The sequence below is a fragment of the Aquarana catesbeiana genome, linkage group LG03 (genome assembly GCF_042186555.1).
Source record: "Aquarana catesbeiana isolate 2022-GZ linkage group LG03, ASM4218655v1, whole genome shotgun sequence".
Classification (NCBI taxonomy): domain Eukaryota; kingdom Metazoa; phylum Chordata; class Amphibia; order Anura; family Ranidae; genus Aquarana; species Aquarana catesbeiana.
Window position 1 is genome coordinate 216,153,493 of NC_133326.1, and position 19,157 is coordinate 216,172,649.

General features: G+C 45.9%; 1 protein-coding gene across 1 annotated transcript in view; it reads left to right on the plus strand.

Moving 5' to 3' along the window:
• Window positions 1-19,157, plus strand: part of GRM8 (glutamate metabotropic receptor 8) — a 1,893,470-nt gene that overhangs the window by 1,604,565 nt on the left and 269,748 nt on the right. The window contains exon 9 of the mRNA XM_073619763.1: window positions 18,139-19,074. Within this exon, the coding sequence (XP_073475864.1) occupies window positions 18,139-19,074 (936 nt within the window). The remainder of the gene's footprint in view (window positions 1-18,138; window positions 19,075-19,157) is intronic.

Consider the following 19,157-nt stretch of genomic DNA (forward strand, 5'->3'; position numbering starts at 1 on the left):
GACAACTTAAAAAGCAACAGGAAGCTAGGCATGTCCATAACTTTTTAGTACAGGATAAAAAGATAGTAGAAACTCAGGCCGTAGCAACAGAATTCCAGAGATTTTATGAGGCGTTATATAATATTCAGACACCGGGGCCTCCACTATCAAGGAACATGGAGAAGCAGCGAAGGGAGGAGATACAAGATTATATCAAAGAATCATCAATGCCCACTCTGAAATGGTCATAGAAGAAATAGAACGCCCAATCACGGTAGAAGAGTTGAGTGGAGCAATAGCAGCCTTACCAATAGATAAAAGTCCGGGCCCGGACAGCATGACGGCATTTTACAAAAAATTTTCTACAGTGTTAGTGTTACCGTTATGTAGTTATTTCAACTCAATTAATGCGCTTAGTCCACTGCCCCCAGAAGTCCTGTTGGCATATATTACGGTCCTTCCGAAAGGGGAGAAGGACCCTCAATATTGTGCTAACTATAGGCCTATTTCTCTACTCAACTCGGACACTAAACTTCTAGCTAAGATCCGGTCTCTTCGACTGCAAGAACATATGGGGGAATTAGTCCACCCAGATCAGACAGGATTTATGAAAGGACATGAAGCGAGGGATAATACTATCCGGGCGCTTCACATTCTTCATTGGATGCAACATGGCCCTGATAAGGCCCCAAGGATCGTACTATCAATGGACGCTGAAAATGCATTTGATAGGGTGAATTGGGGTTTTATGACCGAAGTTCTGAGGGGGTTGGGCCTAGGGGATTGTATGATGAGATGGGTAATGGCCTTATACGCAAGAGCAAGGGTCAAGGTGAATGGTACACTATCAGAATATTTTAATATACGAAACGTAGGGTGCCCCCTTTCCCCATTAATATTTGCTATGATATTGGAGAATTTTCTCTGTAAGATCAGAAGAAATAGAGAGATATCAGGGACATGTATTGGGTCTGTTGAGCATAAAGTATCAGTTTATGCTGATGACTTATTATTCTATCTTTCTGCTCCACAGACATTTTATCAGCACTTATGTTTGCAGTGGAGAGATTTGGTTGCCTATCCAACTTTAAAATTAATTTTGAAAAATCAATATTTTTACCTAATCATGTCCCTCAAACCCTGGCAAGGACACTGCAATGTGCGTACCCTTTTATTTGGAATAAAGATTCCTTGTTCTACTTGGGTGTGCACATTACTGCAGACCAAAAATTTCTATACGATCTTAATTATGGATAAAGTATTCATATTGGATTAAGTATTACACTTCCACTTAGCACTTCAGCGAATGCACAAAGCGAAAATCCACAACAGACTTCTGCAGAACACTAAACAGAATACAGGTGACCTTCATCTCTCATTCAGGCTTCCTCTCAATTTTACCACTCTGTATCATGCACTCCCTACATTTCCTTCTCACAGTTGCATCCTCTCTCCTTAAATTATCACTCCTTCACCCATCTTCTCCACCCCACAGCTTATATATATCACCCTCACTCCTGTCTTCACCTTATTACTGCACATATCAGCTCCTGCTATTCTGAACCCATATACCAATAAAACCTGCAGGACACTGGGACGTGTCCCCCCACATAAGTCACACTCCCATTTCACCTCTCTCACCCTTCTACTTCTCCTAACTTCTGGAGATATTTCCCCAAATCCTGGACCGCCATCATTTACCTTCGGCCAACATACCCAGCACCCCCCAGCCTCTGATAGCAGCCACAATCCACACAATCTCATTTCTATTCCTCTTCAGCCTAGAACCAGCCTCCCCTTCTTCTGTGCCCTTTGGAATGCCTGCTCTGTTTGTAACAAACTCACCACCGTCCATGACCTATTTATCACAAACTCCCTGAACCTACTTGCAATTGCTGAGACCTGGATTCAAGAATCTGATCTTCCTTCTCCTGCTTCTCTCTCCTATGGTAACCTCCTGTGAACTCACTCTCCCAAGCCTAGTGGACGGAAAGGAGGTGGTGTTGGAATACTCCTATCCCCTCAAAGCACTTTTCAGGTTCTTCATCCACCCTCTCTCTGTCCCTCTCCCCATTTGAAACTCACTGTATTCGTCTATTTTCTCCAGTTTCATTGAGAATTGCTCCTCCTCCTCCTTGCCTTCCAACTACCAAACTATTACCCGTAGAAACCTTCACCATCTTAACCCTTCTCTTCTTTTTTTTCTGCTACAGATTGTCTCTATGACAAAATCTCATCCTTGTCCTGCCCCAACTTGGCCACTTCTGTCTACAACAGTTCACTGTCATCCACCCTGGATACCTTCGCCCCCCTCACTACGCACAGAATCAGGCCCTGACCGCTACAACCCTGGCAGACAGACAATACCAGAAGCCTCAAATACATAGCTGCACTCTTGAGCGTCTATAGTGTAAAACTAAGTCATGGCAAGATTTCAGCCAATATAAATCTGCCCTCCAAAAATACCATTCCGGCCTGCACACTGCCAAACAGACCTACTTTATCACTCTCATTAACACCTTCTCAGGCAGTCCCCGTCAACTCTTTTCTACCTTTACCACTCTACTTTGTCCTCCATTACCCCCGCCCACTAACTTACTCACTGCCCAGGCGATTGATAATCACTTCAAAAATAAGATTGAGACAATTCATCTCGAGATCTCCACTCTACAGATATCTCCCTCACTTTACACTCCTTGTCCTCCTGCACAATCAATACTTCCCCTTTTAACCCAGCTACTATAGAGGAAGTCACTGAACTTTTTTCTAATGCCCACCTAACCTCCTGCCCCCTGGACCCTGTTCCTTCTCAAATACTATGGTCACCATCTGACTCAATCCTACACTCCTTAACTCATATCTTCAACCTCTCACTCTCTACTGGCATCTTGCCCAACCCTCTAAAACATGAGCTAGTCACTCCCATACCAAAAAAGGCCTCAGACCCCACCAATCTTAACAACCTAAGACCCATCTCTTTACTCCCTTTTGCCTCCAAACTCCTAGAACGTTTAGTCTACAACCGACTGAGTGACCACCTCATTAAGAATAACCTTCTTGATCCCCTTCAGTCTGGATTTCGCCCACAGCACTCCACAGAAACTGCCCTCCTAAAACTCACAAACAGCTTACTAACAGTCAAAACCAACGGCCATTATTCTGTACTCTTACTCTTGGACCTTTCCGCTGCCTTTGATACAGTTGACCACCCCCTCCTCCTCAAAAAACTCAATATGCTTGGTCTACATGGCTGCACTCTCCATTGGTTTGAATCTTACCTAATCTCATCACACCTTCAGTGTCACTTGCAACTCCACTTCCTCTTCTCCAACTCCTCTTACCCAAGGTTCTGTCCTTGGACCTCTACTATTCTTGATCTACACGTCCTCCCTGGATCAGCTGATAGTCTCCCATGGCTAGGGATGAGCTTCGTGTTCGAGTCGAACCCATGTTCGACTCGAACATCGGCTGTTCGATCGTTCGCCGAATTGCGAACGTTATGGGCCGTTCGCGCTAAATTCGTGTGGCGCGTCACGGCCCATAATTCACTGCGGCATCGCAGTGCATTGCTGGCTGATGATTGGCCAAGCATGCACTATGACCCGCATGCTTGGCCAATCACAGCGCCGTCAGTAGAGAGAGCTGTAATTGGCCAAAGCCAGGGTGGCTTTGGCCAATTATGGCTCAGGGGATTTAGTACACACCCCACACTATATAAGGCCGCCTGCACGGCGGCCCTGTGTAGTGTGTGTTCCGGTGTGCTGAGAGATAGAGAGAGAGAGAGACAGTGTCATTTGATTTGAGTTAGATAGATTAGGCAGAACAGTCAGTCAGTTAGCTGCACTTACAGTGTATTGTGTATATATATGCATCCCAGGTGTTGCATATATATATATACACTGTATTCAGTTTAGCTAGATCCGTTCCTGTTATCTTCTATCTAGACTATTTACATTTAATGCAGTGCGTCCTGCTCACAGTGTTCAGCTAGATCCGTTCCTGCTATTTACATTTAGTGCAGTGCGTCCTGCTCACAGTGTTCAGCTAGATCCGTTCCTGTTATCTTCTAGACTATTTACATTTAGTGCAGTGCGTCCTGCTCACAGTGTTCAGCTAGATCCGTTCCTGCAATTTACATTTAGTGCAGTGCGTCCTGCTCACAGTGTTCAGCTAGATCCGTTCCTGCTATTTACATTTAGTGCAGTGCGTCCTGCTCACAGTGTTCAGCTAGATCCGTTCCTGCTATTTACATTTAGTGCAGTGCGTCCTGCTCACAGTGTTCAGCTAGATCCGTTCCTGTTATCTTCTAGACTATTTACATTTAGTGCAGTGCGTCCTGCTCACAGTGTTCAGCTAGATCCGTTCCTGCAATTTACATTTAGTGCAGTGCGTCCTGCTCACAGTGTTCAGCTAGATCCGTTCCTGCTATTTACATTTAGTGCAGTGCGTCCTGCTCACAGTGTTCAGCTAGATCCGTTCCTGCTATTTACATTTAGTGCAGTGCGTCCTGCTCACAGTGTTCAGCTAGATCCGTTCCTGCTATTTACATTTAGTGCAGTGCGTCCTGCTCACAGTGTTCAGCTAGATCCGTTCCTGCTATTTACATTTAGTGCAGTGCGTCCTGCTCACAGTGTTCAGCTAGATCCGTTCCTGTTAAATTCCTACTGACCGGCAGGCTTGTCTGGTTACAGTATATAAAGCTACCTGAAGAAAATTACAGGTGTTCTATTTGATCCTATTAGTACCACGGTCAGGCAGCTAGACTATTTACATTTAGTACAGTGCGTCCTGCTCACAGTGTTCAGCTAGATCCGTTCCTGTTATCTTCCTACTGACAGGCAGGCTTGTCTGGTTACAGTATATAAAGCTACCTGAAGAAAATTACAGGTGTTCTATTTGATCCTATTAGTACCACGGTCAGGCAGCTAGACTATTTACATTTAGTACAGTGCGTCCTGCTCACAGTGTACAGCTAGATCCGTTCCTGTTATCTTCCTACTGACAGGCAGGCTTGTCTGGTTACAGTATATAAAGCTACCTGAAGAAAATTACAGGTGTTCTATTTGATCCTATTAGTACCACGGTCAGGCAGCTAGACTATTTACATTTAGTACAGTGCGTCCTGCTCACAGTGTTCAGCTAGATCCGTTCCTGTTATCTTCCTACTGACAGGCAGGCTTGTCTGGTTACAGTATATAAAGCTACTTGAAGAAAATTACAGGTGTTCTATCCCAGCTTAGTGCAGCTACAGGCCATTAGTATGTCTGGAAGGCCAAGAAGGAGAGGCAGACAGTCACAAGCCAATAAGAGAGGGCAAGCAGGCTCTGTGTCTAGTGCTGGTCGTGGAGACGGTGCATCCTCATCAGCACGTGGCCATGGGACACGCTTGGCCTTTTTTTCGGCAGCTGGCCATGTTGAGCCGCAACATGCGGAAGACTTGGTCGAGTGGATGACCAAGCCGTCCTCATCCTCCTCATCCTCTCTCACCCATGCCCAGGGTGCTTTGTCTGGCAAAGCAGCGGCCTCTTCCCTCAGCTCAATGTCATCAGTGACTCCTTCCCTAGCTCCACCATGTCCTCATGAGGATTCCCTCGAACTGTTTGACCACAGTGTTGGGTACATGCTCCAGGAGGATGCCCAGCGTTTGGAAGGCTCTGATGACGATACTGAGCTCGATGAAGGCAGTAACATGAGCGCGGACAGAGGGGGTGCCCAAGAAGGACAGCAATCTGGCAGTCATGCTCCCCCTGCTGCAGCATACTGCCAGGTTTGCTCCAGTGATGAGGAGGGAGGGGATGATGAGGTCACTGACTCAACGTGGGTGCCTGATAGGAGAGAGGAGGAGGAGGAGGAGGAGGAGGAGGAGGAGGCGGCAGCACATCACCAACGAGGCAGGATGCCCTCCAGGGGCCAGCCTAAGGGCAGCACATTGACTGCATCACACCCCAAAGCTCCACATGTGCAGGGCGCTGCAGTCTCTGCGCGTTATTCAAAAAGTTCTTTGGTGTGGGCCTTTTTTGAGACGAGTGCATCAGATCGCACCGCTGCTATTTGCAACATATGTCTCAAGCGTATCTCGCGTGGCCAAAATATCTCCCGCTTGGGTACCACATGCTTGACCAGACATATGTTGACCTGCCATGCAGTTCGTTGGCAAGCGTATCTAAAAGACCCACACCAAAGAACAAAGAGGATCTCTCCTTGCTCCTCATCAGCTGAGATTTCCAACCCCACTAGACCTTCAGTCCTCTCTGAGACCTGCAGTGAGAGGAATGAAGGTGTAGAATTAGGTGTGTCACAGCCAAGTACTTGTGGGCAATCTGCTTTTGGTACACCGACGTCAGATTGTACCAGGCAAATTTCCCTGCCCCAGCTGCTGCACCGCCGAAAGAAGTTTGCTCCCAGCCATCCACATGCCCAGCGGTTGAATGCTAGCTTGGCAAAATTGCTAGCACTTCAACTGCTGCCTTTTCAGTTGGTAGACTCTGCCCCCTTCCGTGAGTTTGTGGAATGTGCGGTTCCTCAGTGGCAGGTACCCAAACGCCACTTTTTCTCACGGAAGGCGATTCCGGCTCTCTACCGGCATGTGGAAGGCAATGTCCATGCCTCGCTGGACAGGGCGGTCAGCGGTAAGGTGCATATTACCGCTGACTCATGGTCCAGCAGGCATGGACAGGGACGTTACCTAAGTTTCACGGCGCATTGGGTGACTCTGCTGGCAGCTGGGAAGGATGCAGGACAAGGTGCAGTAGTGTTGGAGGTTGTTCCGCCACCACGCCTCCAAAATGCTGATTGTGACACACCTCTCTCCTCCACCCCCTCCTCTTCTTCTTCCTCCATGGCCTCTTCCTCGGAACCAGCGGTGCTCCGTAGGCGTTCAAGGGGCTACGCAAGTACGCAGGCCAAAAGATGCCATGCGGTGCTTGAGCTGGTGTGCTTGGGGGACAGGAGCCACACTGGGGCAGAGGTTCTGTCAGCTCTGCAGGGGCAGGTTCAGAGGTGGTTGACGCCACGCCAACTTAAGGCAGGAATGGTGGTTTGCGACAATGGTACCAACCTCCTCTCTGCCCTCCGACAGGGACAAATGACCCATGTGCCCTGTTTGGCTCACGTCCTTAACTTGGTGGTGCAGCGGTTCTTGGGCAGGTACCCGGGCTTACAGGATGTCCTGAGGCAGGCCAGGAAAGTCTGTGTGCATTTCCGCCGGTCATATAATGCCAGTGCTCGGCTGACGGACCTCCAAAAGGAGTTTAACCTGCCCAAGAACCGCCTAATCTGTGACATGCCCACCAGGTGGAACTCAACGTTGGCCATGCTGCAGCGGCTGCACACGCAGCAGAGGGCCATCAATGAGTACCTGTGCGACTATGGCACCAGGACAGGGTCAGGGGAGCTTGGTTTTTTTTCCCCACGCCAGTGGGCCATGATCAGGGATGCATGCACTGTCCTGTCACCATTCGAGGAGGCCACGAGGATGGTGAGCAGTGACAGTGCATGCATCAGTGACACTGTCCCCCTTGTCCACCTGTTGGAGCACACGCTGCATGGAATAATGGACAGGGCACTTGAGGCAGAACAGAGGCAGGAAGAGGAGGACTTCCTTAGCTCTCAAGGCCCCCTTTATCCAGACAGTGTTCCTGCGTGCCCGCCGATCACACAGGAAGAGGACGAGGAGGAAGAGGAGGAGGAGGAAGATTGTGTCAGTATGGAGGTGGAGCCTGGCACTCAGCATCAGCAGCAGTCTTTAAGGGATCAGTCCCAAGAAACACATGGACTTGTACGTGGCTGGGAGGAGGTGGCTGCGGACCATGTCGTTCTTAGTGACCCAGAGGACTCCGGACCGAATGCCTCAGCAAACCTACGCTGCATGGCCTCCCTGATCCTGCAAAGCCTGCGTAAGGATCCTCGTATTCGTGGTATCAAGGAGAAGGACCAATACTGGCTGGCAACCCTCCTTGATCCACGTTACAAGGGTAAGGTTGCGGACCTTATCTTGCCATCGCAGAGGGAGCAGAGGATGAAACATCTTCGGGAGGCCTTGCAGAAAGGTCTGTGCAACGCGTTCCCAGAGACTGGGAGGTTACAAACTCCTGTTTCTGGACAACGTGTTGCTGAGGCTTCGGTCAGTCAAAGAAGGAGCGGTGGAGAAGGTGGCCGTCTGACCGATGCGTTCAGACAATTTTTTGGTCCGCAGCCCCAAGGTATGATCGGTTCCAGCAACCATTGCCAGCGTCTGTTTTACATGGTGCAGGAATACCTAGGGGCAAGATCAGACTTGGACACCTTTCCCACCGAAAATCCTCTGGGTTACTGGGTCTTGAGGATGGATCACTGGCCAGAGCTTGCACAGTATGCAATTGAGCTACTGGCCTGTCCTGCATCCAGCGTTCTTTCGGAACGCACATTCAGTGCTGCTGGAGGCGTGGTAACCGATCACAGGGTGCGTCTGTCCACCGACTCGGTCGATCGGCTGACCTTCATAAAAATGAATGAGTCTTGGATCACCACCAGCTACCAAGCACCTGATGCTGATGTAACCGAATAATTTTTTTTGAAATCTCAGATCCCTTCAAAGACTGCCTATGCTGATGCTGAGTGACTATCCCTGAGTAATTATCCTCTTCCTCCTCAATCATCACGCTGATAGCTTGTAAGAACATTTTTGGTTCTGGGCGCCACCACCAGTGCCTAAGGCACAATTTTTCAGCCCCTGTTTAACAGGGGCGTGTAATTACAATTTTTGATGTAATACTTTGCAGCAGGGCTCGTTCCTGCATTCCAACTAGAGTGTCTGTGAGGGGTTGCAGTGTTGTGGCACCAGCACCAGTGCCTAGGGCCCAATTTTTCTGCCCCTGTCTAACAGGGGCGTGTAATTACAATTTTTGATGCAATACTTTGCAGCAGGGCTCGTTCCTGCGTTCCAACTAGAGTGTCTGTGAGGGGTTGCAGTGTTGTGGCACCAGCACCAGTGCCTAAGGCCCAATTTTTCTGCCCCTGTCTAACAGGGGCGTGTAATTACAATTTTTGAAGCAATAATTTGCAGCAGGGCTCGTTCCTGCGTTCCAACTAGAGTGTCTGTGAGGGGTTGCAGTGTTGTGGCACCAGCACCAGTGCCTAAGGCCTAATTTTTCAGCTCCTGTTCAACAGGGGCATGTAATTACAATTCTTGATCTAATATTTCACAGCAGGGCCCTGTGAGGGCTTACAGTGTTGTGGCCACAGCAACACCTAAGGCCCAAATTTCTGCTGAGTATATAGGGCAGGACCCTACTTTCAAACATCTAACTTACAAACGACTCCTACTTGCAAACGGAAGGAGACAACAGGAAGTGAGATGAAATCTACCCCTAGGAAGGGAAATTCTCTCCTGTAAGAGTTAATATGGGAAAACAATTTCTCCTTTCCACTGATGCTTTCCAATCCTTGTTCCACAAAAAAACCCAAATTTTCAAAAAACATTTTTCATTGGGACAAAAAAGTGAGGTGAAATCTTCTGAAGAGGAGGAAAGACAGCAAAACAAATGTCACAGGGGTGATAACCCTTCCCTATGTTTTCCAAAAAGCTTAGAAAAGATTTTTTGGCTGGAGCTAAACACGTTAAAAATGTTCAAAATTACAAACAGATTCTACTTAACAACAAACCTACAGTCCCTGTCTTGTTTGCACCGCCTGTATACTGCTGTTCAGAGTATATAGGGCCTGGTGGCCCCACACCTTTCCTTATTTTAATTTGGGTGCGGGGTTCCCCTTAATATCCATACAAGACCCAAAGGGCCTGGTAATGGACTGGGGGGTACCCATGCCGTTTGTCTCACTGATTTTCATCCATATTGCCATGACCCGACATGACATTAAACCCGCAAGCAGTTTTAAATGAGATTTTTTCCTTTAAAAATGACATTTGGTGCAGGGACTGTTCTAAACATGGGAAACACGCGTCACTTTACAGGCATACTATAGACACCCCCCAGGTACGATATTTAAAGGAATATTTCACTTTTTTTTTTTTACTTTAAGCATCATTAAAATCACTGCTCCCGAAAAAACGGCCGTTTTTAAAAGTTTTTTTTGCATTGATACATGTCCCCTGGGGTAGGACCCGGGTCCCCAAACCCTTTTTAGGACAATACCATGCAAATTAGCCTTTAAAATGAGCACTTTTGATTTCGAACGTTCGAGTCCCATAGACGTCAATGGGGTTCTAACGTTCGTGCGAACTTTCGGTCCGTTCGCGGGTTCTGGTGCGAACCGAACCGGGGGGTGTTCGGCTCATCCCTACCCATGGCTTTCACTACCATTTATATGCTGATAACACCCAAATCTATCTCTCTGCTCCTCAGCTCACCCCATCAATCTCCTCACGCATCACTGATTTACTAACAGACATATCAGCCTGGATGTCAAACCACTTCCCCAAACTGAATCTAAAACTGAGCTCTTAATATTACCCCCATGTGCCCCCTTCCCTAACTTCTCTGTCAAGATCAATGGCACATCTATCAGTCTGTAACTAATGACACCACCAAGCTTCTAATTCACTCCCTGGTTATCTCTTGCCTTGACTACTGCAACTCCCTCCTCATTGGATTACCTTTACATAGACTACCCCCCTTCATTCTATAATGAATGCCGCTGCAAGACTCATCCACCTTACCAACCATTCAGCGTCCTCCATCCCTCTCTACAATCCCTCCACTGGCTTCCACTCACCCAACAAATAAAATTCAAAGTACTAACAATAATTTACAAAGCCTTCCATAACTCTGCTGCCAGCTACATCACTAACCTAGTCCCAAAATACCAACCAAGCCGCTCTCTTCGGTCATACCAAGACCTCTTGCTCTCTAGCTCCCTTGTCACCTCCTCCCATGCTTGCCTCCAGGATTCCTCCAGAGCTTCTCCCATCCTTTAGAACTCCCTACCCCAATCTGTCAGACTGTTCCCTAATCTATCCATCTTTAGGCGATCCCTGAAAACCATTCTCTTCAAAGAAGATTATCCTGCTTCTAACACTGTTTTACTTCCTCCATCAGCTCATCCCCCCCCACACCTATTACCTTTTTTATCAATTGACCCTTCCTTTCTAGATTGTAAGCTCTAACAAGCAGGGCTCTCTGATTCCTCTTGTACCAAACTGTAATGTAACTGTAATGTCTGCCCTCATGTTGTAAAGCGCTGCGCAAACTGTTGGCGCTATATAAAACCTGTATAATAATAATAATTATTATGGCTCCCTAATGACAGGAATAATAGGGGACATGAAGAAATGGAAGGGCCAATATTTAACATGGTTTGGGAGAGTGAGTGCCATCAACATGAGCATATTACCCAGGATAATTTAGTTTAATTTACTGCACACAGTACCAATTATGTTACCAGAGATTTTCTTTAGACAAGCACAGAAGGCCTTTGTAGCATTCGTTTGGAATGGCAAATGGCCAAGGTAGGCCTATGACATTTTGCGTAGAAGTAAAACAGAAGGGGGAATGGGGCTACCAGATATATCATTGTATTATAGGGCTATGTCTCGAGTCGGAATCTTGAATTGGTGTCATAACTCTTCAAATAAAATATGGGTTCCACTAGAAAAGACAATGGCTGGGAGTAAGTTAGCGGGGGCCCCCTGGATTCCGAGTATATCAAGAGGACTTTCAAAGTGGACATCACCTCTGACTCGGAACTCCTTGTTAGTATGGGACAAACTAAATAAAGCAGGGAAATATTCCCCTCAGATGTCCCCTCTGGCTCCACTGGAGGGATTTTTGTAGTTCCCTCCAGGGGAGGAGATGGGATTTCTGGGGGCATGGGGCATGGCGGAGACACCACATGTGGCAAATTTGTCAACACTCTCTGAGTGTCATGGTTATGCAGTAATCTTTCTCTGTCAGCTTACCTTCTCCTCATGTGTTCAGACTAAGAGGCCAACCACTCACACCTGGCTGGTTTTATAATCTCTCCTCTAAGCATGGCCCCACCCAAGGCCCTATCAGGGAACCCTATATTAGTCTGTGCACTGCAAGCCAGCAGTGCTGATCAACCATTGTGTGTTAGCTTTCATGTGTACTTGCTGTGTTTCCTACGTCTGATTCCTGTTACCGATTTTGGCCTGTTCTCGACTTTCCCTGTCTGCTTGTGACCCTGACCTTTGGCGTGTTATGTTTATCCTTGTCTGCTAGTCGCCCTGACATTCAGCTTATCCCTTACTTTCCTTGTTGTTCCAGCCTGCTACCTCCTTCCTCTTCTCCTGTGGTCTACCATGAGCATGAGCTGTGAGACCCTGGGGGCAGCGACCTGGAGCCAGACTGCAGCTCAGTCCATCCTCACCACTAGAGGCTCTGGTGAACACCTGCCGGCTCTTAGACTCCGCGCCCTGGGGAATCTATGCTCTAGCTCCCAGTGGGATCTGTGTTAGTGATCCAGTAGACCTGCTTTCTGAACCTTCCAGGGTTCAATCCGCAGCAGTCAGCCCTAGGGTCCACTACCTAGTGGTGCACTTCCGACTCCTACAGAGTGCATCTGTCACCTGGACTCAGGTGACCTGACAGTTTGATCAGCCATGGACCCGGCTGATGTGCCGCTACCCGCAGATGATCTGTTGCAGGGCTTAGTTCGCAGACTTGAGACCCTGGAATCACATCAGACCCAGGTGATGTGATTCCTTCAGGATTTGGCATCCCGTTTTGAACAGGTTCAGGCCTCATTAGGACCCCAGGTTCAACAACCTCAACCGCTATCTGCTGCTGCACCTATCGCACCTGTCGCAGCCACACATTCATTACAACTTCCAGGTCTGGCCCGTTTCTCTGGGGACTCCAAGGCTTGCAGGAGGTTCCTTAGCCAGTGCACAATTCATTTTGAACTTCAGCCCCAAAACTTCCTGTCCGATCGGGCGAAAGTAGCCTATATTATATCCCTCCTGTCCGGCGAGGCGCTAGCTTGGGCTGCCCCTCTGTGGGAACTGAATGATCCAGTGGTTTCTAGCCTGTCTGATTTCTTTAAACTTTTTCGGAATATCTTCGAGGAACTGGGTCATGTCTCCTCAGTGGCTACGCTCTTTTACGTCTCCGTCAAGAGTCCGCTTCTGTGGGACAGTATGCTCTTCAGTTCCATATCCTCACAGCTGAATTGAGCTGGAATAATGAGGCCCTAGTTGCAACCTTTTTACATGGCCTCTCTGATAGAGTGAAGGATGAATTAGCAGGAAGATCCCTTCCTGCTGACCTGGACTGTGTCATCACCTTGTGTAACCAGATCGATATTCGCTTTCAGGAGAGGGCCCTGGAAAAAAGACGCCAGCACTCCCCGTTCCTTAAGCAGCCTGAGCTCCCAGTCCCTTCTCTTCGATCCAAGGAGCACCCCCTGCCTGCTGAGGAACCTATGCAGCTGGGCTGGACCAAGTTGTCTCCTGAAGAACGGACTAGGCGCAGAACTCTGGGTCTGTGCCTCTATTGTGGGGTCAAAGGTCATTTTCGTGACACTTGTTCTCTTCATCCGGAAAAACGCTCGGGGCTAACACATCTGGAAGGTGGAGTATTAGACCCTGAAATATCACCTTTACCTTCTCGTCTTCTTCTTTCTGTGTTCCTTCATGTCGGCGCTTCCTCTCGTTCGGTCTCGGCACATCTGGATTCCGGAGCCGCTGGCAATTTCATGGATTGGGAAACTGCATCTTCCATGAGACTTACCCTTTTGCCCCTTTCAACGCCATTGGTGGTCTTGGCGATTGGTGGCACTGTTCTCCTAGAGGATCCTTTCCACTTCCAGACCCTCCCCGTTAAGATGTCAGTAGGGACACTCCACCAAGAGTGGATACTCTTCCTTGTCTAACCTAAGGCTTCATCTCCTATCATATTAGGTCTTACTTGGTTACGGTTCCATTCTCCACACATTGACTGGACTGCTGGATGGATCCTGGCTTGGGGTTCCTCCTGTTCCTCTTCCTGCCTACTCAAGGTTACCCCAAAAAAGAAACTTCCTGTTGCCACCATCCCAGTATCTTCTGCTCTTCCCGCTGCATATAGAGATTTCTGGAATGTCTCCTGCAATAGTCGGGCAGAGGCACTCTCTGGGTCATGTGGCACTCTGGATGAGGAACCCACCTGTGAACTTGAGCCGATCATTAACTCCAGTTTGCATGGTCATTTACCTTTGCCTGTTCCTGGACCCCTTGGACGCACACCCAGGCTGACTCATCCACCAGTTCCACAGTTGCTATGCCCTGTGATGCGATTCTGGTGGTCGTTGCACCTGGAAATGCTGTTCAGCCAGCCTCTGCACCAGTTCAGCCTATGCCCAGTGAAGCTATCCAGCTTGACTTCTGTGCCACATCACTTTCTAACCAACCTGGTCTCAGGGATCCACTGACTTCTGCCCAGTCTGATGATCCTGTGATGGATGTCCACTACCTAGTGGTGCACTTCCGACTCCTACAGAGTGCATCTGTCACCTGGACTCAAGTGACCTGACACTGAGTTAGAGTCAGTTTTAGGCAATATAACCTATAGAGGTTTGGAGATATCAACAAATGGCGGGCTTCTTTAATAACATGAAACCCTTATTAAGACTTCTGAACTCACTTACGGCATTTGAAGATCAGTGTGTGTGTTTGGTGGATGCCAGACATTTGCTGTCACAGATGTACAGACTGATCCTTAGTGGCCAGAACACCACAGTCCCCTATTTTATCAGAGAGTGGGAAAGAGAATTAAATCAAGTGCTGAAAACTGCACAAATTAAAAAAAACGATTGAATCAACTTATTCTACATCTATAAGCTCATATGTGCAGGAAATGGCATATAAATTTACACTACTACACTGTGCTTTTTAACCTATTTGACACTTTTTTTGTGAAATGGTAGGGGTACATTTGTACCTCATTACCAATTCACATGGGGGGCGGGATCTGGGGGTCCCCTTGTTAAAGGGGGCTTCCAGATTCCGATAAGCCCCCAGAACCCCACAACCACCGGGCAAGGGTTGTGGGGATGAGGCCCTTCTCCCCATCAACATGGGGACAAGGTGCTTTGGGGGGCTACCCCAAAGCACTCTCCCAATGTTGAGAGCATGTGGCCTGGTACGGTTCAGGAGGGGGGGCGCTCTCTCATCCCTCTCTCTTTTCCTGCGGCCTGCCAGGTTGCGTGCTCAGATAAGGGTCTGGTTTCATTTTTGGCGTGACCCCACGCCATTTTTTTTTACATTTTGGCGTGGGGTTCCCCTTAAAATCCATACCAGACCTGAAGGGCCTGGTATGGAATTTAGGGGGACCCCATGCATTTTTTTTTTTAATTTTGGTTCAGGTTTCCCCTGTGGGGAAATCCCATGCTGTTTTTATCAATGAACTTTTATGTGTTTTGTCAGACCAACAATTCATTATAGCCGTGAGTAGTTTTAAATTACTTTTTTCCTTTACAAATGTCATTTTGCTGTCAGACTGTTCTAAATACGGGAAACATGCGCCCCTTTACAAGCATACTATAGACACCCCCCAGGTATGAAATTTAAAGGAATATTACACTTTTATTGTTTCACTTTAAGCATTATTAAAATCACTGCTCCCGAAAAAATGGTCGTTTTTAAACATTTTTTTTGCATTGATGCATGTCCCTTGGGGCAGGACCCAGGTCTCCTAACACATTTTATGACATAAACTTGCATATTAACCCTTAAAATTAGCACTTTTGATTTCTCCCATAGACAATTCACTATAGCCGACACCGCTATTACTTCATGACTTTTTTTTCTCTTTAGAAATGCCATTTTGCTGTCGGACTATTCTAAACACAGGAAAAAAGCGCCACTTTACAGGCATACTATAGACACCCCCCAAGTACGAAATTTAAAGGAATATTTCACTTTTATTGTTTCACTTTAAGCTTTATTAAAATCACTGGTCCCGAAAAAACGGCCTTTTAACCTCCCTGGCGGTATTCCCGAGTCTGGCTCGGGGTGGATTTTTCATACCAAAAGCGGTATCCCTGAGCCAGACTCGGGCTTGCATCACAGGATCCAGGAAGAGTTTACTTACCTTGTCCCCTGGTTCCTGCGATGCCTCTCCGCTGTGATCGGCGAGCCGCTGTGTCTCGCTCGATTCACAGTGCCGAGCTCCATTCCCTGCGAGCGTTGCGACGCACGGGGACGGAGTTCGGCGGTAAATTCAAAAGTGAAACACACAGTATAGATACAGCATACTGTAATCTTACTGATTACAGTACTGTGTCAAATAATGACACATCCCCTTTGTCCCTAGTGGTCTGCCCAGTGTCCTGCATGCAGTTTTATATATATAAAAACTGTTCTTTCTGCCAGGAAACTGGAGATTGTCCATAGCAACCAAAACTGTCTCTTTACATCAAAAGTGGTTTTAGACCAGCTAGAAAAAAGCGATAATAAATTATAATCACTTGCAGAATTGAGCGATAGTGATTTGTGAGGAGATCCGTCATCAAACACTAAAAGTAACAAAAGCTACAATTCTGCAACTGAGCAAATTTCAGTGTTTTTGATTTGATTACATTATTATATAATTTTTATTATTATTATATTATTATTTGTTATAATTATTTATAGTTATTTATTATATTATAATTTTTTATTTCGTTTTTCAAACTTTATCATACCCGGGATGTCTACTAGACTCTTGTTTGGACAGATTTAAGTGAACTATTCCTAAGAATTACAGGCCTACAATATAAAACGCCAAATTTCTGTGCAAAATAATGGTACCGCTTTCAGCACCTAAAATCTGAAATAATCATACCGCCAGGGAGGTTAAAACTTTTTCTTGCATTGATACATGTTCTTTTTATGACAATAGCTTGCATATAAGCCTTTAAAATGAGCACTTTTGATTATTCATGTTCGCGTCCCATAGACTTTAACAGTGTTTGCGTGTTCAAACAAATTTTTTGAATGTTCAAATGTTCTGGATGTGAACCGAACCGGGGGGTGTTCGGCTCATCCCTAATGAAGAACACTAGAAAAATAGAAAAATGCAGATCTTAATAAAAAAAGAAAAAAAAAAAAACATTATTATGGAGATGTGACGAAAAACAAAATTAATATTATTCATGAGATCACGAGAAATAATAAAGAAATCAGTTTGCGAGAACTCTGTGTGAATATGAGCAGCAAAACAACTTCATTCTTCTAGCATTCTAAAGAAGAAGAGAATGCACTGCATTAAACTATTTAAAAAATTGCAGCGTGACGAATGTGCTATCTCTATTACGATCGCTAGTTTTACCAGACCGAGTGCTTCCATCTCGTAATTTATTCTGAGCATGCGTGGCACTTTGTGCGTCGGAATTGTGTACACAGGATCGGAATTTACGCAAACTGATTTTGTTGTCGGAAAATTTGAGAACCAGATCTCAAATTTTGCACGACGTATATTTCGATGGAAAATATCCGATGGAGCCCACACACGGTCAGAATTTCCGACAAAAGGCTCCCATTGAACATTTTTCATCGGAAAATCTGACCGTGTGTACGAGGCATAAGAGTGGAAGGATTTTGTTTTGGGGGGGTTTCCCTATTAACAACAAGAAGTGGGTGATAGTAATGGCCTCTTACACGTTCGGGGGGGTAATATATATATAAAAAAAAAAAAATCCCCCTTTTTCTTCCTTCTTTCTTTCTTCTCACAAGAGTATAGGGGGGTATGGTGGAATTAAAGACAATAAGATTTGGAGTAGAAGGGGTGTTTATCAGGAAGGGAGGTAGCGGGGTAGTCTGAAGTAGGGTGGGTGCTGAGAGGGAGAGGATGGGGGGAAGTTCCCCCTTTTTTTTTTTTTTTTGCTTTATTTTGTTTTTGTTTTTCTGTTGGGGTGGGCGGGGTAAGCACATCAGTTTTTTGGAATAGAATATATAGGATTGTTTGGTATTCATGTTGTTTCTTTCCTGAACTATTGAATATAAACTTGTATGAATTGATATGTGGAACTTTAAATAAAAATAAAATTTGATAATAAAAAAAAAGAGGATATGGAAAATTATTAATTCAGATTTTCCTCAGGCTATAGTACGTTATTTACTTTTTAATGTGAAACAATGTTGAATAATTTTGCAAATGTGTTTCATTATCAAATTATTTCAGTACTCCATTCTAAAATTAAAAATGTGAATGTTCCAGAAGGTTTATTAATGTTTTATTCTTTTAGGTGGAGGATATGCAGTGGACAAGCAAGGAACACACACAACCAGCATCTGTTTGTAGCCTGCCGTGTAAGCCTGGAGAAAGAAAGAAAACTGTGAAAGGAGTCCCTTGCTGCTGGAGCTGTGAACGATGTGAAGGCTATCATTACCAAGTAGATGAGCTGAGCTGCGAACTGTGTCCTTTAGATCAAAAGCCAAATGCAAACCGTACTGGCTGCGCACTAATCCCTATTATCAAACTTGAATGGCACTCTCCTTGGGCAGTTGTTCCAGTCTTCATAGCCATTTTGGGAATAGTTGCAACAACATTTGTAATAGTCACCTTTGTAAGATACAACGATACTCCCATTGTGAGGGCATCTGGACGTGAATTGAGCTATGTGTTACTTACTGGGATTTTTCTGTGTTATGCCATCACTTTTTTAATGATTGGAACTCCTGATATGGTGGTTTGTTCTTTAAGGCGCATATTCCTTGGGCTTGGCATGTGTTTTAGTTATGCTGCATTGCTCACAAAAACAAATAGGATCCATCGAATATTTGAGCAAGGAAAGAAATCTGTGACTGCTCCTAAATGCATAAGCCCTGCCTCTCAACTGGTGATTACTTTTAGTCTTATATCAGTTCAATTGCTTGGGGTTTTCATATGGTTTGTAGTAGATCCACCTCATGTAATAGTAGACTACGGGGAGCAAAGAACACCTGACCCGGAAAACGCCAGAGGTGTTCTTAAATGTGACATTTCAGAACTTTCTTTAATCTGCTCCCTGGGCTACAGTATTCTATTAATGGTTACATGTACTGTTTATGCCATTAAAACAAGAGGAGTGCCAGAAACCTTTAATGAAGCCAAACCTATTGGATTTACAATGTACACCACCTGCATTATTTGGTTAGCATTTATACCAATATTTTTTGGAACAGCACAATCAGCAGAAAGGGTAAGTAACCGTAATAATTTATTTAATATCTTAACATGTTCACTTAAACTGGTTATGATTATTGAACAAAAAATTTGTTTGGT